Source organism: Grus americana, chromosome 13 (genome assembly GCF_028858705.1).
Source record: "Grus americana isolate bGruAme1 chromosome 13, bGruAme1.mat, whole genome shotgun sequence".
Classification (NCBI taxonomy): domain Eukaryota; kingdom Metazoa; phylum Chordata; class Aves; order Gruiformes; family Gruidae; genus Grus; species Grus americana.
This window is the reverse complement of record NC_072864.1, coordinates 560,018-580,577: the sequence shown is the minus strand read 5'-3', so window position 1 is coordinate 580,577 and position 20,560 is coordinate 560,018. Positions and strand designations below refer to the sequence as shown.

The 20,560-nt window shown below is 49.8% G+C and overlaps 1 protein-coding gene across 11 annotated transcripts in view; it reads left to right on the top strand.

Moving 5' to 3' along the window:
• The window catches only part of ZFHX3 (zinc finger homeobox 3), a 269,447-nt gene that overhangs the window by 155,629 nt on the left and 93,258 nt on the right, over nucleotides 1–20,560 (top strand). For all 11 annotated transcript variants that reach the window (XM_054841176.1, XM_054841175.1, XM_054841174.1 and 8 more), the window contains 2 exons: nucleotides 953–3,699; nucleotides 7,183–7,679. In XM_054841176.1, coding sequence (XP_054697151.1) covers nucleotides 999–3,699; nucleotides 7,183–7,679 — 3,198 coding nt within the window. In that variant the 5' untranslated portion in view covers nucleotides 953–998. The remainder of the gene's footprint in view (nucleotides 1–952; nucleotides 3,700–7,182; nucleotides 7,680–20,560) is intronic.

The following is a 20,560-nucleotide window of genomic DNA, read 5'->3' as shown; positions in this document are numbered from 1 at the left end:
AGGTGGCAGGGAGCGTGGATGTCAGCCGTGCCCAGCAGCCTGTGCTCGCTGGCTGCCTGGCAGTCAGTGGAATTTCCCCAGGTCGCGTATTTGGTGGCATAGAAGTAGTGGGAAAGGTGTCCTTCCTTCTCCTCTAGGACCTGCATCGGCCATTTGCTTCTGGGGATGATAGGAAGCCATTTGTGTGCAGAGGCTGTGCCCTGCGACATCTCTGGGAGCTTCCTGGAGCATGGTGGGCTGACCGCTTTCCAATCCCCAGGATGGACCCTTGTCAGATCTGGAATTTCCTGTTTGGTTTCTCTCCTGACGTCTCTCTGTTTAAACTCTGTCCAGAGCACAGCAATTAAATCTCCTGTGCATACCAAACACTGTTGCTCCGAAATCTCTGAGAATTGCTCTGGGCTTCATGGTCTACCATGGAGGTGCATGTGTGGTAGCTCTGGTTCTGTGCTCCCTGAACCACTAACAGAAGGGAATCACCCGAAAATAACGGCCTCTGGCTTAGGGAGCCATGGAGTACAATTTTTACAAAGTTTATAGCTCCAGCAGTGTTCTGTTGTAGTGTCTTAACTCTGTTTCTGTCAAAAGCTTTTCTGTTACATTATTGTTTGTTTTCTGAAGATCTAAGGCTTGGGGGGGTGGCAGTGCCGGGTCCTACGATCTTCCTGCCCCCCTTCGGGGAAGGCGATGGGGGAGGTTTTCACCACTTTCCAGGTCCCTTCAATTTGCCTCTTGCCTTCCTGCTTCCATCATATTTCCATTGCTCGTTTCCAGCGGCGCGTTGCCCAAGGCCAGGCCGCCGGTTGCTGGAGCCCATCTTGTGGCGCCAGCTCTCGCAGCCTCCCATTTGGTCCTGAGGAGCAGGGCCGGTGGCCTTTGTGGTGGGTGGTCTTTAGGGAGCTGTGTCTCCTCCCTGACTCACCCGCCTTTCTCCTTCTCTCCCCGCCTGCAGGTCCAAGCCGTACCGGGTGCAATGAGCTCTCCGTGCCGGCCCTGCCATGGAAGGCTGTGACTCGCCCGTCATCCCCGGGAAGGACAATGGGTGCGGCATCCCTCAGCACCAGCAATGGACTGATCTCAACAGCGCCCACCTCCCCGACACGGCCGGCAGCATGGAGCAGCCCGCGGCGGAGAGCCGCGGCCCCCTGGACAGCCTGAGGGTCCCTTTCCCCGAGCGCGTCCCCGAGAGCAGCGCCGCGGCCGGCCCCGGCGCCGAGCCCGCCGGCAAGGAGGTGAGCTGCGGCCAGTGCGCCGCCTCCTTCGCCGGCCTGCAGAGCTACATGGAGCACCGCTGCGCCGGCACCCGCCCGCCCCCGCCACTGAGAGGGGAGAGCGGGAGCGAGAGCAGCGAGGACGGGGAGGAGGAGAGCGATGTGGAGAACCTGGCCGGCGAGATCGTCTACCAGCCGGACGGCTCGGCCTACATCGTGGAGAGCCTCAGCCAGCTGGTGCAGAGCGGGGGCGCCTGCGGCAGCGGGGCTCTCCCCTCGCTGCTCCCGAACTCTCTGCCCAAGCAGGGAGAGCCCTCCGCCGCCGCTCCCGTCTACCCACAGATCATCAACACCTTCCACATAGCCTCATCCTTCGGGAAGTGGTTTGAGGGCTCAGACCAGGCCTTCCCGAATACCTCAGCCCTGGCGGGCATCAGCCCCGTCCTGCACAGCTTCCGCGTCTTCGATGTGCGACACAAAAGCAACAAGGATTACCTGAACAGCGACGGTTCTGCCAAAAGCTCCTGCGTATCCAAAGATGTTCCCAACAATGTGGACCTGTCCAAATTCGATGGCTTTGTGCTCTACGGGAAGAGGAAGCCCATCCTGATGTGTTTCTTGTGCAAGCTCTCCTTTGGGTATGTCCGCTCGTTCGTGACCCACGCGGTACACGACCACCGAATGACTCTGAGTGAGGAGGAGCGGAAAATTCTTAGCAATAAGAACATCTCCGCTATCATCCAAGGGATAGGCAAAGACAAGGAACCCCTTGTCAGCTTTCTGGAACCAAAAAACAAAACCTTTCAGCACCCTCTCGTTTCCGCAGCTAACCTCATAGGCCCTGGACACAGTTTTTATGGTAAATTCAGTGGCATTCGTATGGAAGGCGAGCAGGCCCTCCAGGCCGGGGCGGCCGGCGGAGCGGAACAGTCGCCAGCGGGCGTCCTGGCCCCTGGCGCGCTCCTCAACCTGGGCGGGCTGACCAGCTCGGCCCTGAAGACTCCCATTACCTCAGTCCCCCTGGGCCCGCTGGCTTCCAGTCCCACCAAATCCTCAGAGGGGAAGGACCCTGGGGTGGCAGAGGGGGAGAAGCAAGAGGGGGGCGACCAGGACAGCCTCTCGGAAAAGGCAGAGCCAGTCGAGGAGGTGGAGGAGGAGGAGGAGGAAGAGGTGGAGGAGGAGGAAGAGGAAGAGGAGGAGGAGGAGGAAGAGGAAGAAGACGAGGATGATGAGGGTTGCAAAGGACTGTTTCCGAGTGAGTTGGAGGACGAACTGGAGGACCGGCCCCAGGAGGACGCTGGGGCTGTGGCAGGCGGCAGCAGCAGCAAAAAGGACCTTGCTCTCTCAAACCAAAGCATTTCTAACTCTCCCTTAATGCCTAACGTGCTCCAGACCCTGTCACGGGGCACAGCTTCTACTAGTTCTAATTCTGCTTCTTCCTTTGTCTTTGATGGTGCAAACAGGAGGAATCACTTAAGCTTTAACAATGAGGGTGGCGGAGCCAGCGTGGCAGAGGGCAGCAGGAGGCTGGACTTTATCGATGAAAGTGCCAATAAAGACAATGCCACAGCACCAGAACCAAATGAGAGTGCAGAGGGCGAGGACGGGAGCTACATCTCCCATCACCAGCATGCTGGCCCCCTCTGTGAACTTGGGGGTGGGGAGTGCCCCTCGGGGAGCGGCGTGGAGTGCCCAAAGTGCGACACGGTCCTGGGCTCCTCGCGGTCGCTGGGTGGCCACATGACTATGATGCATTCTCGCAACTCATGTAAGACACTCAAGTGTCCCAAGTGCAATTGGCACTACAAGTACCAGCAGACGCTTGAGGCGCACATGAAGGAGAAACATCCCGAGCCGGGTGGCTCCTGCGTCTACTGCAAAAGTGGACAGCCACACCCGCGGCTGGCACGGGGTGAGAGCTACACCTGTGGTTACAAGCCCTTCCGCTGTGAGGTCTGTAACTACTCCACTACTACCAAAGGCAACCTCAGTATTCATATGCAGTCAGACAAGCATCTCAACAACATGCAAAACCTGCAGAACGGAGGGGGAGAGCAAGTCTTCAGCCACACCGCTGGGGCGGCGGCGGCAGCTGCGGCAGCCGCAGCAGCCGCGGCAGCCAACATTGGTAGCACCTGTGGGGCCCCCTCCCCCACCAAACCAAAAACCAAACCTACGTGGCGGTGCGAGGTGTGCGACTATGAGACCAACGTAGCTAGAAACCTTCGTATTCACATGACCAGTGAGAAGCACATGCACAATATGATGCTGCTTCAGCAAAATATGTCCCAAATCCAACATAACCGGCACCTGGGCCTTGGCAGCCTGCCGTCCCCTGCTGAGGCCGAGCTCTACCAGTACTACCTGGCGCAGAACATGAACCTTCCCAACTTGAAGATGGATAGCACTTCTTCAGATGCACAGTTCATGATGGGTGGATTCCAGCTTGATCCCACCAATCCCATGGCAACGATGACTCCATCTCTAGGTGAGGCTGAAGGGTTTTCCACCATGGCCATGTGTAAGGGAGGGATTGTGCTTCCGTTACCGCAAAACCCTCGTGCGTGGGCTGGGTGTGGCTTGACAAATCCTTCTGTCTCTGCGGCCCGCTGTGTAGCGCAGCCACAGTGCAGTGAGTTGCCTTTGTGTGGTGGTCAAGGATGAAGACCTCTCTTCTGCATTCCCCCAGACCGGTTTTCCTCATCCTGGGAAAATACGTTACTTTTCTGGTACATTTTCTAAGAGTTTTGGTAGGGAACTAATAAAACAGTAGATACGGATTATTGCTGGTGTGCATTATATGTTCCTCCTCGTTGTGGAAAGCATCCTTACTAAAGTGCTCCCAAGTGACTTTTCCTTGGTTTGGTAAGGGATGCGAGTAGTTTGGCGGGTGGCTTTGTGAGAGGGTCTGATCAGCTGCTGGCCCCGTCAAAGGCAGATGTTGAGTTGGTTTGTTACGTGCTGTGTTGCCTGGAGAAGAAAAGGTGAGCAGGTTTTGAGAGTTGTGATGAATTTGGTGGAAGGAAGGGGTGGTGTTCCTCTGCTGAAGAAACAGAGCTGAAACAGTTCTCTGGTGCCAGTGTGAGCTGCAGGATTCAAGGCTTGACCAGATGAGAATTATAAACTGGAGGGGAATGGCTAGAGATGATAAAACACTTAAAAATGACCTACCAAATGCATTTTTCCTGACAAGAGGCGTTCATCGTGTTCATGTTGGCGCTGTGCTTGGCACTGTGGGGGGGCATGCCCTATCCCTGCACAATTTAGTCCAAGAATTAGACTTAGAGGGGGGATAGAGGCTCAGGTCCCGCTAGGTTCCTCCCCGAGCTGCTTGTGTCGCCCAGGGCCGGCAGCAGCCACGTGCACACACTTCCCGCAGCTTTGATCTCCGCAGCGCTCTGCGATGAAAGCTGGCTCGGAACTGAGCCCCCCACACTTCAGGCCTGGCAGACGCTGACTGAAATTACTGCTGTCTCTACATTCTTTTGCTGCTGCAGAGAATTTTTCACAGTGCCTTGAGAAAGTATGTGAAAAGAAATCTGCCACTGCTTTCCTCTGAACTCGTTTCCCTGTGCTGCACTCTGCCCTCCCTGACCTTGTCCATCCATCGATGCTGCTGTTACTGATGCGCTCCATCACTGGTTCGTTGCTCTCATGCATGTTCTCCTTTCGTTCAGCTATTCGTACTACAGTTTATTATTAGTCCAGAAGGACGTGAAAGTCATATGAGAGAATACCACAAGATACTAAAAAAATGAAAAAGAAAATGGAGGAACTCAAGTGACTATAAATTAATTATCATCTTCCCCCCCACCCTGTGGTGTCCCAGCTTGCATCATTGGGAGGTCAAGGACACAATCTTTTTTAGTGTCTTTTTCAATAGCTCCAGGTTGCCAAGAGATGTAATTGACAGTCATTTGCAATATAGCTTGTAGGGTATAAAGTTACAGTGTCGTCCGCGGTGGGTTTCTTGGAAGGCGGCGCTCTTTTGGAGCCCATAGCCCCTCCTTACTGAAGCCCAGGGCAGCTGGCGTGAGAGAAGTTGGGAGTATTTTAACTGAACCTTCCTAAAGTGCACAACAAGGCCTTGAATGTATATGAGCTTGCCTGGAGGGGGATTTGTGAATTGTACACTTGATGGTTGCAGATCTTGAGCTGAGGATTACAGGGGGAGGCCCTTCCCATGTCAATAAGCACTTGACATGAGCTCAGCTCGTTAGACTCGTATACACACCCTGTGAACTTTGCGAGAAGTGAAGCAGAGTTTTTCCCATTTTTACACTTCAGTCCAAAACTGGGTTTGGGTAGAATATTAGTAATTCAGAAGATTCTGCTTTTGGGTTTTTACTGCGTGATGTGTTTAGGAGAGACTGAGTCAAAGGGAGGATTTCAGGATACAGTCTAAAAGGGATGCTTAGAAAAATCACTGGATTAGGAGATACGGACCGTAGAAGGCAAGTGGTGGGTTCCCTGCTCTTCAGATATTTAGTGAGCAGATATACAGAGGGTATAATTCTGCCATGGCCGTGAGGGATAGAGTGGATCGAGGAAAAAAAGATCACTGACTGCTTTGATGGAAAGACAGGTTCTGGGCAGTGCATACAGATGGGACTTCCCCTCTGCAACCAGTTCTTCTCTGTGTGAGCACGAGATATGCTTGATGAAAATGAGGTTCTGCTCCTCTGACAAAGGAGATGCTGCATTTCTGCAGGAAAGATAGCACAGCCCAAAGCTGCAGTCTGCACCGCCTGCGGTTACATGCTTTCAGAAAGGTTAGTATGGACTTCAGTTGGAGTGCCTTCCCCATTTTGGCTGCTTCTCAGCAAACAGCTTGGAACATAGGAAACTAAAAGTTAAGGAAATAAAATCTCTCTTTTTTGATTGGCTGACTAACTGTCGACCTGAAGATTCCTTTGATAAAATAAGATTGTTAAGCTGAGCCATGACGTAAGATCAAGGTAAAATACCAAAAAGCTGCAGGAGGAGCATGAATGTCTTAAAAATGGAAAAAGAGAGCAAGGTGGGGCAAAGGTCCTAAGAAGAGGCTGGTGGTTGGTCTCTGTGCTTTGGTGTAAAAAGTTAATGTTAGAAAAAGAAAATTTCTCTGTCCACATCTTCAAAGTGCTGTGATGTAAATAAGAGCTTGCCGCATTCATTTGCCGTAAGTGAATAGAGTTCAGCTCTTGGTTTGAAGAGTAGATCTGACACTTAAAGACAGTAAGTGTCCTGCTGGCTTTCCTTGACATGCTCTTGCACTCTCATTATTAATAGTGGTTGTCTTGGGCATACAAAGTGTCTGTCAACACTGATTTTAGAAGACCGTCCACCATTTTGAACTTTTGGACAAGAGATGAGATCCAGTAGTGCGGGAGTGGCACCTTTCAGATTGGGTTTTTTTGTACTTGCCATATTCTGCACCATTGCCCGCTTCTGACGACGGTGTGGTGACCTTGCTGTAATACTCCCATCACTTGGACTTGGGACTTCTCACCTTGTTTTTTATTTGGCAGGGATTGTGCTCAGGTACTGCATGAGGTAACCCTTCCTGCTTCTCCAGGTAGGGAAGTAAAACCAGGATGAAGTGTTACGCTGGTCTTGAAATGGCCACAGAGACTTTCAGTGCAGGACTAAGGAATTCTTCGTCTTCTGAAACTTTGTAGGAAGTAGGGGCTTTCTTGCCATCTTTTGGGGCAGAGGGTTGGATACTTCTCTTTCAGAGGGTGAGTAGCAAGGGCTGCTGTGGTCCTTCCCAGCCTTAAACACCGGCTGCAATTTGCTGTTTTCTTCAGATATGGTACTGCCCAGCGGCGCAGAGGATAAGCGAAGGGACAGCCGTGCTTGGCTTTCGCTGTGTGTTCGGTGGGTGCAAGAGTTGCACTGAGAGCAGCATATGTTCTGCGCTGTGCTTCTCTTCTGGCAAGTAAAGAATTCAGCTTTTCTGACCTCTTTCTCCCCTTTTTCCTTCGTGCAGTGGGTGGAGAGATCCCCCTGGACATGCGGTTAGGTGGTGGACAGCTGGTGTCTGAGGAGCTAATGAACTTGGGTGAGAGTTTCACACAAACAAATGACCCATCGCTGAAGCTCTTCCAGTGTGCTGTGTGCAACAAGTTCACTACAGATAATTTGGACATGCTGGGCCTCCACATGAACGTGGAGCGTAGCCTCCCTGAAGACGAGTGGAAGGCAGTGATGGGGGACTCGTACCAGTGCAAGCTGTGCCGCTACAACACACAGCTCAAGGCAAACTTCCAACTCCACTGTAAGACGGACAAGCATGTGCAGAAATACCAGCTGGTAGCACACATCAAGGAGGGCGGCAAAGCCAACGAGTGGAGGCTGAAGTGTGTGGCCATTGGGAATCCCGTACATCTGAAATGCAATGCTTGTGACTACTACACCAACAGTCTAGAGAAGCTGCGTCTTCACACAGTGAACTCGAGGCATGAGGCCAGCCTGAAGCTCTATAAGGTAAGGATTGGCTTTGCTTCATCTTCCTTCGTTGCCCGAGTGCTGGAACAAAGTAAAATCTGTTTTGAACCGCAGTGGATTGCGATCCTTTGGAGACGAGCTGCTCAGATCTCTCCAGCAGGACACAGTCTCACGTGCGTGGCACAGCTCTTCAACCTGCGTTCTGGTAGCAACTGTGGTTGTTAAAGCCTTAGGCCAATGGCTCTTCGTGTCGAGGTGCTTTAATGGGGGCTTGTGTGTCTTATAGCGCTGCATGTAAATGACACTTCTGCACAAAAATTCAACAGTCACTGCTGAAAGCATTGTGCGAGGTGGTATTTACCATGCTTTTGTTGGCTCTCTTCCATAAGGTGGTTTAACCCGTACGAGATTGTTCATGAGCACTTGAAGGCTTTTGCCGTTGCCAGAGAAGCGTGTTCACCCTGACGTTGGGAAGGCTGGCTGGATGGAGCGGGGAGGGATGGAGGAAGAGGGCCACTGTCTCTCTGCTTTTATGCTCTGTGTACATTAATGCTGGGATCTGGAAGCAGAGTGTTACTTAAGGCTGGAAAAGGGAGAAGGTTGGAAGAGAAGCCTGTATTTGCGTGCATGTTCTGACCGTGCAGATGGACACACTGTATTCGGAGGCACTGCAGGTTTTCATCCACAGCAGTATTTGGCCTATGACTGCCATCTTGTTTTCTTTACTCTTTTTTTTTTTTTAACTTCCTTCCTTTGTTTTGTGTGTTCTTTGTAACCACCTTCTCTCTCCTGACTTGTTTCTCTCGTTCACAACCCCCCCTTGCTGGCCTGAACCCTGTGGGCTGTAACCCAAGAGGAGCTCCGGATACAGTAAATAGGCCTTTCACTCGTGCAGCAGAATTGCTCCAGACATCTCTATTGATTTTCACTGGACTTAAAGCTTCACCTTTTTCTCTAATCATCCCATAATGGCTTTAGTATGAACAATCAGGTACGAATTGCCATAAATCTAAGCAGCCGCGTACCTTCCATTCACACGTGCTATCCCACTCGTCGTCTTCTCGTTTCTCTCAGATTTTTTTTTTATATTCCTCCTGTCCTCATCCTTTTCTGCCTGCTTCCCCCCAAATTTTTACGTATAAGTATATATCACACAGAATGTATTTTGTGGTGCTTAATTATTTATCTGAATATTTTTCTTTATGCAATGAGAATGTAAAATGTGACACTGAATTGTGCAGTAGCCCAACCACGTCACAGTGCATTAGATTCAAAATTCCTGGATTTTCCCTAGGAATGAGCAGTTCCAGCAAATTCAGAGAGGAAAGAAACAACCAGGAGCATCATAGAGGGTTTGCCTTGAACCATGGTTGGTGGACCTGCCAGGAGTTGATGGGGAACTGCTCAGAGGAGGAATACCTTTCTGCTGAGCTCGCTGTTGAGGCCACAGCTGCTGTAATGATGGCCGTTACCATCACCAGCTGGGATCCAGCCTAGCACAGCAGAGTCTGGCTCTAAGAACGATCAGCTCTACATGTATGCCTCTGCTCTCAGATGTGCAGGAGACCTGAGAGAGTAAAATCAGCTTGGAAACTGGGGGCAGGAGAGTCACAGTGAGACCTCAAAAAGCCAGATGAGGAATTGAATCTCCTCTGCTGTGGAATTCAGTTTGGGGTACAAAAGAGTTTTTGGAAAGCTCTCTCAGGAGTTTTAACACATAATACTGTTCTCTTAAAATATACATTGCAAAGGGTTAAAAAAAAAATCTTTATCTGCACCCTTCATCTACTGTGGTTTCTACTGGGGAAGAAGCAATCTGGGCACTAGAATTCTCTCACTCTGAGGAGGGGGAAAAGAAAAAAAAGAAAGAAAAACCACCCAACCAAAGTCAGACTGGGGGACAGCCGTAGATGCTTGTAATAAAGATTCCTGAAATGCTTTCCTCAGACAGGCGAAGAGGAATTGTCAGTTTTCAGGTTTGTAAGAGGCCTGGGCAGTTCTCGGGGCTGTTACAGCCCTGTGTTCCTTCTGATGCGAAAGCAGTGAAACACCAGACAGAGAATAACGCGTTTCAGAGTAATGAAGTCTGTTGTACGGTCCATATATTAGCTTTCTAGTATGTCTATATAAAGCCTGTAGCAGGGGACAGCGGACGGCTGGATTCACAGCATCTCGCTCCAGCGTAGCTGGAATCAGAGTTTGACTTCATGGAAAAACCTGTCTATGGATCAAGCAAGCGTCAGTGCAATCCTCCCAGTGTGCCTGTAGTGCCATGTCTGTCTTGATAGCTGAAAAGATGCAGCGGGAGTGGGGGTAGTTCACAGAACGGTTTCTCTTCTCTCAGGCCTTGGTGTGGTCTGCAGTAAATTGAGATTGATTGGATGTTATTTTTCCTCTTGCTAATGTAATCCATTAGCCTGGCACATGCATAATCAGTTTAGAGCACAGTTAACTGGATGTAATCGAGTTCTTCCCTGCCTGCTGGAGAAAATCCTCTCCAGATGCTGCTGGGTGAGAGCGCATGCTAGGCTTATCACACACAATCCTCCTTATTCTGCTTTTTTGCCATTTTTCTCTTAAATCACATGTTACTGGCTGCTTGCATTGCCCAAGAGCCACTTCTGTTAGTGCTGCTTGCTGCCAAAAAATGTGATCTGGAGACACTGTTAGCCTGTAGTCTGGTGAACCTTTTAGTCTTCTCCTGCAATGCTTCCAGTACCGGAGGAGAAGGTCTGGTCTTCTGCTGCCATCTTCGTCCTGCACATTGCTATAGCTTGCACCAGACCTCTTCCCATGTCAGTGATGAGGGGGCAGGGATGCCGCAGTGGGGTCCTTGCTTATGATGAGAAACTGGAAGGGTCTGGTAATCTTTCCTTTATTCTTATCTTCTCCCTCAATCCCTACTGTCCCCCTAAAATCCTGTGACTAAACTGGAAATCCTGTCGTTTATCTTGCCCTTGCTGGGGGAATGCGATACTTGTGCCTCTCACCGTGACTACTTATCTCCTTGGTGCAGTTGGTGGGGGTTATATTGTGACAAACTACCTGGAAAGCAAGAGTACCATTGAAAATGTGTGTGCTTAGATTTTTGAGGTGGAGGGACTGGCTTGAGGTAGATGACGGGTTTGAAGACCCTTCATCTCCTAGCTAGGACAGCCTGATGAATATGGTGAGACTGAGGTTCAGTTACATTGGTGGTTGGAGGCAGAGGCTGTGCAAGCTCTTGACAAGTGCAGGCTCACTGTAACAGAAGCTAAGTCTTGTCTCCTCGTGACCGCAGAGGACTAGACCAGACTTGAAGCAGAGCAGCGTTCCTCACATCTGGAAGAGGTCGGGTATGAGTTCCCAGCGTCTATTGCACAGGTGGAATTTCCAGGAGGAATTAATCTGCTCGAGCAAGAGCCAAGTTTGGATGTTTCCTACAACTTCCTGAAAATCTCTAGTTCAAAACCTACAACTCAGAGAAGTTTAAACAAAGAACTACTGAAGAAACACATTGCTGGCCAGACTGCCAAATGAGTGCATTCAATGAGTTCATTCAGTGTCTTCCTTTTCAGTCTTTCCAAGAGCTGAGTTAACTTTTTAGGGAATAGGGAGTCTGAAGGAGAGGGTTGGGGTTACATGATGCCCTGCATAGAGGTTCTTTGTTAACTGGGAGATGCAGAGTGTGCAGGAAAACGACCCCTTAATATCAGTACTCAAGATACTAGCATTGATTAAACTTTGTGGATCTGTGCTGACTTGGAAGGAAATGAAGATGACCCGTTTAAAGGAAAACGAGAGGTGCAGCAGGTGGTGGGAGTTCCCAGTTCCGCTGGGGAGCAGCGTGTGTCATCCCGCCTCTCCCGCAGGCGCAGCGGGAGGGTGTGCATCTGGAGAGCAGAGGCTGAGCCAGAGTAACTGCAGCGAGAGGCTGAGCTGCACTGGGGTTCAAGAGCCAAGCTTTACCCTTCCAGTTAGGTACAATACATGAGACGGACCGAAACCAAAACTGTGTGTCCTGTGTGGTGTTACTCGAAGAGCTGTGCTGGGGCTGTTGGTCTTAAATGAAGATACTGATCAAATAGGCAATTGAGGAAGCTGGTAGAAAGGAAGATAACCCCAAGGACACTGCAGTGTGAGAGTACAGAATGTGTAGGAGCGACAGAGGAGTTGGGGTGACAATGTGCATTAACTTACTTGACTCCAGTAAAATACCATCGAATTGCCGGCAATGATTTACATCACGCAATTCAGAAGAGCATACAAGGCCGTACCACCAGCTACCAGACCACGATGGTGGCTGTGATGTGCTAGGGGAAATGCGACAGCCTGCAATGTAGAAAGTGCAACAGGAGACGCTTTTTTAGCTACCGCTCTGCAAATGGGGTGAAGCGTCATGGCAGCATGGGATGCAGCGACTGAACTTCTAGAGGCTCTAAGTGTCAACTTGAAGAAACTTGCTGGAAAATCCCAAAAAGGCTTCAACCCCAGATGATGCATGGAATATTGTATGAGACGTAGTTACTGAATGATAATGCATTCAAATTCAATATCCTTCCATAACAGAAACAGACAAAAAGAACATTTACCATAGTAGTATCCAGCTTTGAAGTTAAAACCACATGTAAAATGGGTGAGCTACTGTTAGAGAAATTAAAAGGGTGTGATGCGTGCAGGTCACAGAGGATTTATTTAAAACCATGTTAGGTGCTTGTATTAAATGTATACTGCCCATGAGAAAAAGTTGAAAATGGAGCGGGGGAGAAACCCTGCCAAAGTCCACAGAAAGTCCAACATGAATAAATAGGAAAGTATTTCAAGAGGAGGCAGAAAAAGGGAAAGGGAAGAAGGCCCACAGTACGGGGAGGGGAAGGAGGAGTGAATTCTTCTCGCCTGTGTTTCAGAGAAGAACTGAAGGATGCCCCTTTACATAGGATAAATCCAAGGGGTGGTCTCAGACGGAGGTACCAGCGAAGGGAGAAGTCACTGGGGTTGCCAGGACTCAAGAGTTCTGCCGGAACTTGCACATGAAACGCCAGAGTCCTGGCAGTAACGTGTGCCAGAAACTACAGAGCATTAAGTCAGCAAAGCGATAGAAACCGTAAAGGAAGAGTCTTAGTAGGCGTGCGGATTAGAAAGGGGGAAACCCAGACTTTTGGAAGAGAAGGTTCTCCCAGCACTGCCGGTTGCTTGAAGGAGGCAGCCAGCCTCCAGACAGGGCCGGGCTGGTCACACGCGCAGTGGGTTTCCCTGAGTCTTTGCCAGGATTCTGCAGGAACAGCTCTTAAGCAAAGACGTGGTTATTGTCACTGGGGGAAGAGGTCGGGACTTGATAGCGAGGTGGAGGATGAGAAATAAAAGGCAAAGTAAAAATGAACTGTCCACAATGGAGAAAAAAGATTAGAAAGATAGCTGGTGTTTTCTGTGTTTGTAAGTGATCCAAAGATGGAGTGAAAAGCAAGCTTAGAAATCTGCTATAAGGTAAGAATATGTAGACCCCTTAGATGGAAAGTTGGGTGACAGTTGCAGAAGAACTTTACACCACCAAGTGCTTTCAGAGGAAATGATAGATGAAATTTGGTGTCACAGAGTGTTAGAGGGACAGGGGGCAGACAGCCCGAACGAGGGGGGGGGGGTGTTAAAATTGCTCTTCCTGCAAGTGAGATGAGGAATCATTCCCAATCTCTTTGAAAACATTGACTCAATGATCAGTGGCAAGCAGAAAGGCAAGGGGTAGAACATGGGAACTGTGTAAATCCTTGATTTGCCTGATCATTGAATATTGTGTTCAATTTAGCTCATTTTAGGAAGGATTAAAAAAAACTAGAAGAAGCCCAGGGAGAGTGGCAGGGATAATAGCTGGCTGGAGTGACCTGTGTGAAGACAATAAATGGGCTTTGGAGTTAGCTTGACACACAAATCCGGAACGGAGCAGAGGAGGTGAATAGGCAGCAGTTGCTCCCCTTTTCCTCCTAGAACAAAAAATGTGCGTCTGGTACAACTAGCAACAGGTTTAAAATGGAACAAACCCCACTTTTTTTGTACAGTGTATCATTTACCTGTGAGTCTTAGTGCCACGGGATGTCGTAAAGAGCAGAGATGCAGACGGGCTGAAGGAGGGGAGCGGGACAGGTTGGCGAGGAGCTGGCACATCAGTGCTCGTCAGATGGTCACTGAGGCGCAGGCTCCAGCTCAGTACGTTCTCAGATAGCTGGAGCTGGAAGCTTTGATTATGTACTAGAAAAGGATTGGTTTAGATCTGCCCAGTTTCCTTTCATAAATTTCACTGCTAGTGGGAATTGCTAGTTTATTAAAATCTGGTTACTATTCCTTTTTGCATTAGTGTGAGTTAAGCGTGCCATAATTCTGCAGTAAGGTAGAGCTGAGAGTCATCTCATCCCACCATTTGGCTGACAGTAAATGTTTCCTGTAAGACGTCAGTGTAGGAAAGCTCAATGTTTTGTCGTGTAAAGAGTTTTAAAGAAATACCTTGGGTGTTTTCAGCCTTTGAAAACAAAAAGTCAGAGAATGAATGGCATCAGTGAGACACAAATAAAAGGAATTGTTGGCTTTTGGCTCCAAGATACGGAAGACTAAAGTGGAAAGTTTTTTTCTGCGTGTCTCCAGAAGTTTGGAAAATGCTCTGCAGCTGCTGGTGTTCGGGTCTGTCTTCTGTCAGACAGAGGATGGCAGAAAACTCCACCCGGCCATTGCTGGCCGGAGGTGGCTTTGCCATCAGCCCCTGGACCGGCCCAGCTTCAGCCTCTGAGCACTCAGCTCAGCCTTGCTGGACCTGCGAGTAGCTGGTGTGATTCAGCTTTGAAATACCCAAATGATTTAACGTAGGCAAAAGGAAACATGTTTGGGGTTTGATTTTTATCAAAAACTTCCTTCGATCTCTGCCTTTTAAGGTTCTTAGGGTGAAGTTGCCCACAAAGAGTCCGTCGTGCTTGTTACAGAGGATTTAGAGCTGTATTAACCTTTGATTTACTCACTGTCTGCCTTCTGCGTGTTTGGGGTTTATTTTTGCAAGTTTATCTTTTGAACTAGAGATGCAGTGTCGGAGCTCTGAATTACACTCATGAGTAACACGAATGGTGCCAGTTTAAAGCCTGTTTAAATTACAGAGTATAAGGGACTTTTAGCTGATTTCCTACAAGGTCTTAAGCTAAAAGTTCAATGGCAGCTTCACAAGTGAATACCCATTCAAGTCTCCCCACAAAGTTGTTTTCAAAGCTGGTCTCCAAACCTTTAATTCAAGTCTGCCATCCTCTAGTCTTGGATAAACTCATAATGAAAGATGAGCTTACGAACTGAAGCGGTTCTGAGGACTAGAGAATGCTTAAGTCTGGAATGAACTTTGAGCCTTGCTGAACCCATAGCCGGAGGAACTTTGTGATCCACACCCTGGTGGGCACAACGTTGTGAGTCTGAGCCCGGGGGGTTCAGAGCGGGACCCTGTGCCTGCGGGCCGAGCCCCTGGCTCTGCTCCCCGTCGGGGATCGCTCGCCCCAGGGCACCTCTCCCCACGCTCTGTGCGCTCGGCCTTCCTCCAGGCTTACGGACATTCGAGCGGTACTTTGCTTCTACGCAAAACTGTTTTTCGCTGTACAGCCAATTACAGGAGGAACGGACCCCTATGATTCGGTTCTATTTTCGCATCCTGTGGGGATTGGCAAGTATTTTAATACAAAACCCACTTGCTATCCGTTTAACCCTTTTGGAAACCTCCCTCTTGGGACTGCACGTTTCTCTAAGCAACAGATTGCTCCATCACATCACCCTGGCATGAAAGTAGGTTTTTACTTCCTTGAGGTATTTAGTGATAAAGTACATTAGTATGGGATCACAAAATTTACACTTTCTCTATACTGCTTTTTGAAAGGGTTGAAATCAAAACTATTGAGAATACACAGCGCTGCGTGCTGTATGTTTTATTTATGGAGTTCAGTCACTTAGATTTTTCTTTCAACGGTTTTCCAGTAAGTACTGAGCCATGTGCAACCAACAGCTTAGTGAAGAAACCACCCTGTAAAAGCAACTTGAGTAACAAACGAGGGAGGCTGCGACTGGGACGGGAGCAAGTGGTCACCACAGCGGAGCTAAGCGTTAGCCAAAGCATATAGCTAAAAGCTGTCTGTCAAACAGGATTTAGAATTCAAAATATTTGTGAGAACGAGTTAAAAAAAACAACAAAACAAACAAACAAAACCCAAGGAAAAAACCAAACAACCGAAAAACACCTTGACAAGCTTCTATCCTAATCTGCATAAATTGACAGTTTTTCACAGCGTCTGTAGCAGTCACTGGTGCACAACTCAGACAGCTACTTGGGCTTGGTTTCTCTTTTTCACCAAGATGTGTGGGTTGGCGGGGAGAGGCTGAGCGCTGGGGGGTAGGAAAGGTCCTGCAGAGCTGTCCTGGACCTCGGATCTTCTCTCACAACAAGATGCCATCACTTTGATGAGGTGTCCCTGTGAATCTTCTATGACCTTTCCACATGCGTGGTGCCAGTTTTGTCTGTGTTTAAGGTTCGGGTTTTTTTTAATCCCAGTAATTTTTGAACATGTGAATGAATATTGAAATTTAAAAGCAGGAATTTTTCCTGTATTCAGATGGTGCTCGTTGTGCAGACTTTCAGGGTGAGGACACGGCGGTTGTGGTCGTTGCTCTGATGCAGGGCTGTGGTGTGTACGTTGTCGGGGACCGGCTGTCACTCCTGTCCTGATGTGGGAGGTGGCCACTCTGCAGAGGAGAGCGTGGAGGGTGAACGTGTGTCAGAGATGCTGGTCTGGATCCGAAAGACCTGTGGTTTTTTTCCGGGTGCCCAGGCACTGTGAGCACAGGCTGGCACAGCAGCGTGTGTGTCCACTTACTGCCCTGCCTGCAGATCTAGCACTGCAAGGGGAGCTCCAGCCAGGAGAGCTGAAATGAGAGTTGTCCGAGTCAGGCAGCAGGGCTGTTTGTTGGGGTCTTACCCAATGTGTTTCTCGGGGGTCTTACCCGACGTTCCTGCAGGCACCTGATGCGCGTAGTCGAAGACCAGCGCGTGGGACTGGAGCGAGCCTGGGTGTAAGAGTGCTGGAGCTAGCAGGCGGAGGAGGCGGGGGGACGGTTTTGTACGAGGCTGAAGCTGGCATCTGAAGTTACAGTGTGGGGCTTGTAAGGCCCTGCTTGCCAGTGTCTGCTGAAATCTTGGTTCCCTGCCTGACGATCCCGTCTGGGCGGCCACTTTTCTCTTTGGGCAGTATGCCTCGAAGACCTGGGAAACGCTTTTAAGTGCTTTTCCTGGTTGGGGTAGGGTCAGGCGTTCAGCACCGTGGGTAACCCCTGGCCAGGTAACAGCAGTGCAGCTGCAGGCGCTTTGATGACGAGCTTATTAAATAATGGATGGCCATTCATTAACATCCATCTCTAGCAGTGGGTTGATTTGCAAGCTGAGAAGGCCATAACCTGTTCTGTGCGACGTGGCACGAACTGCTGATTTCTGTAAGGGTGTGCTAGTGCAACCAAGCTACAAGGCACTTTGTCGTCTTCTCTCTGGAGATAGCTGAGCTGTTTCTGAATAAAATTTTGTAACAGTTAAAGTCCCCAAAATTACTGTGGAAACAGCATGGGAGATTCTGTTTGCTATCTCCTAGGAAATTCATTAAATTACAATAAATAATGTATGTGTAATACATAACTTAATACCATAATGTTCTTTTGGTCCTACTTGCCAGTCTTAAAAATTCTGGCCTTGCACTGTAATGCGTGCAGTCGAGTTCTGCAATTCAAATTAGGCAATAAATTACACTTGTGCAACAGGTTCTCTGAAAGCTGTGCCTTTGGGTACGGTTGGACAAGCTCCGGTAAACCTTATTGCAGCTGTTTGAAGATACTTGTCTCCAGGTTACTTTGCCTCTCTGCCAAAGACCGCTGCCCACACCACAGAGCTGCGGGGCAGAGCACGAGCGGTCCCTCCCGTACCGCTGCTGCAGCGCGCGGCCACGCGCGCTGGGCGTGTGGGCACCGTCGCCTGAACGGCCCGAGCCGGTGCAGGGAGCTCCGGGCCTGCCGGGCCGCGCTCTGCTGTGCTGGCAGTGTCAGGGGGGCGGTGGCAGCATTCAGGATGGTAGGTGAACGTTTATTTAAAAGCTTAGTGATATCGGTTTGTCCCTTACTACCTTCCAGGAGTTTGCAGATCCCTCTGCCGGGACGTAGTAAGCCGGCGTGCTGGTGATGTGTTAGGAGGAGCAGGCTCCAGCTCACGTGGCTCTGGCAGGGACTTGGCATGTCTGTGTGGAGTAAAGATAATAAGCAGGTATCGGAGTCAGTTAATTTTTTGCAGTGCTGTGTCATCAGTCTCCAACAAAACTGCCTTCTCACTACCATATTTTGAATCTTCCCCTTGCCACGAGCTATGAGGAATTAAGTCTGGATGTTGTGGCACAATATGGAAAAGCTGCTGGGATCAGCTTGCGCTACAAATACTTGCTTAGGTTCTAGTTTATGTCGGAGTTGCTGTACAGCTCCATTGTTACATCGCTTTTGTCCTGACACCAGAAATGAATGCCCCGATTCCTTCCTCCCCTCTCTTGGTCTGCATGTAAAGCAGGGAGGTGAATTTCTAAGGAGGTACCTTTATTTGGCCATTGAATCATCAGTGGAGTGCAGTTAATCCCAGGATCCTGGTTTCCTCTTTGTCCTAAGCATTAGCTCAGAATTTTTCTGCCCAGCAGAACAGGCTGCAGCGGCTCGGGTGGAAACGCCGTCACTGCCTTGTCGCACGGCTCTTTGAGCCGGCTGGGACTCCCCTGTTGCCGGCTCGGGAGGTGGGAAGAGTGGGGAGCTGGTGCAGGAGGCAGAGGCCAGGGTGCTCTGATCTAATTGGGGAGAATGTAAAAATTTGAATTTTATCCCTTCCTTTCATCCCTCGTGCAGGGCTGCCCGCAGTACAGAATTTGCAAGGATTGATGCACGTAACCTGTTTGCGTTTCACCACGTTTTTGTGGCGGTTAGGGTCCTCTGACCTGCGGTCATTTATTTCCCTTCAGCTGCCTAATGGCCTCGAGACTTTATTCCTGCCTCTCTTTCTGAACAGGCATTACAATCCTGTCCCACCCACTCCTCTCTTTCTCATGCTTGGAGAATGATGGTTACAAAGAAAATCACCTGGGGAAGTTTCAGGCAGCAGTAACAAAGCCTATCTCCACAGAGGGGAGGCTAATTACACAGCTAATTAATCCAACAGATGTCACTTTAAATGCCTGTTTCTTTGTGATTCTGTTGCACACATCATGCTGGTTAAACAGACTTCATGGACCCTGTTCAAAATGCCTGCACAGGCTGCTGGAAGCTGCCGGTTTAGGCCCTGGTGTGTCCTGTTCGCTCCCTGAGGTTGGTGGGGAGGAACGAGTCCCGGAGAGCCGAGTCTAGACTGCGCTCCAAACAGACTGCACGCAGGGAGAAATGCCGTTTAATAGTTAGGTTTGGTTTAAAAGCTCTGACATAGCAGATGTGAGTATTGAAGTGGTTGTTTACGTTCTTGCTCTAAGTATGGAGGGGAGGCAGAGGTGTCGGGAGAGGAGACCCCGTCCTGCCGCACCAGAAGCACCACTTGGCGTGAGGAAAAGCGAATTTGGAAACCTGAGCCTCTCCGGTGGGGTCAGCAGTTCAAACCCAAGGCTGGTGGAGGGCCTGGAGCCGCTCATCTGTCTGACGTGAATGTGGTCTGTCCGGTTCCCGCAGCCTCCCATGCCATCGGGAGGGTTCCCTTGCTCTGGCTCCCTGGGGTAAGAAGAAACGAAGGTTTCTCTGACATCTCGAGCACGTCTTTGCTCGTAGGGGTAGGGACGTGTCCTGGTTGCCCCCCAGGAGAAGGGAGCAGTTCCTTACCCTCATGCGGAGCTGGTCCCTTGCTGCTGAAGGTCAGTGGTCACTGCATGACAGATCTTGTCGCCTCTGCCAAGACTCCCCCGACTCGGTCTCCTGCTGCATTTGATCACTAAACCGGGGGGTTAAGGGGACTCCTATAGCGACGCAGTAGTGTTAGTGCAGGTGGGTGTATAGGTAGATGCTGCGGTATTGTCTCCCCTTTGTGCCGCTCCGCAGGCTGGTAACATTAAGGCAAGGTGTGAACGCCTCGGGATCGTGTCCGTCACCGGAGGTAAACCCTGCCGTTGTCGAAGACTGTCACCCTGCATGCGAATGTCCCGGTTTGAAATTGTGATTCTGAAATGTCCCGTTTTCTGGGCGCGTGCTCTGCTGGCTGGCTTGGCCTTTTATTCCGCTTCCATAGTACAGAGTCAGAGGGCTCCCTGCTTCTTGCTGAGCAGAGACCTTCTGGGACAGGAGACTTGTACGAGGCTGTCTGCAGTGCTGGGCCCAAAGGGTGGCTGCTGGAATGGGGAAAGGGATCCCAGCGCTCCAGATACAGCACAAACGGACGGCGGATTGAACTGCCTGCTGTGCCAGGAGCAGGAGAGATACAGTCGAGGGGGAAGAGCATCTTTCTTGGGGTCTTAACATTATCGGTAAATCACAGTTGGCGCACTTGATTCAGCGTAATGGATGTATTCTCATTTCCCACAGCTGATGAGGATTATATCAGCTTGGTTTAACAGTCTCATTTTCTGCTCCCAATGCACACTTGTTTTAATGCGTTTCAGTTAATGAGGTAGAAGAGAGAATGAGGTGTTACTGTTTATGTACAGACAGCAAGTCTGTGCAGAGGACTCTGGAGTCCTCACAGTCCCTTCCCATTGCTCTCAAAGGGACAGCATTAGCTGGCATTTATAGAAAATTTATTGGCTGTGGTTTATCCAGGTAAAATTTTTCCCAGTGGTGCACATTTCTCTCTCCTGCCTTCCTTACGCGTTGTTGCAGGCTATGAGACGTGTCGCAGCAGCCTGGCTGTGGGCAGGGGATGTCAGCAAGCTGAGGTGGCCCAGGTGTCG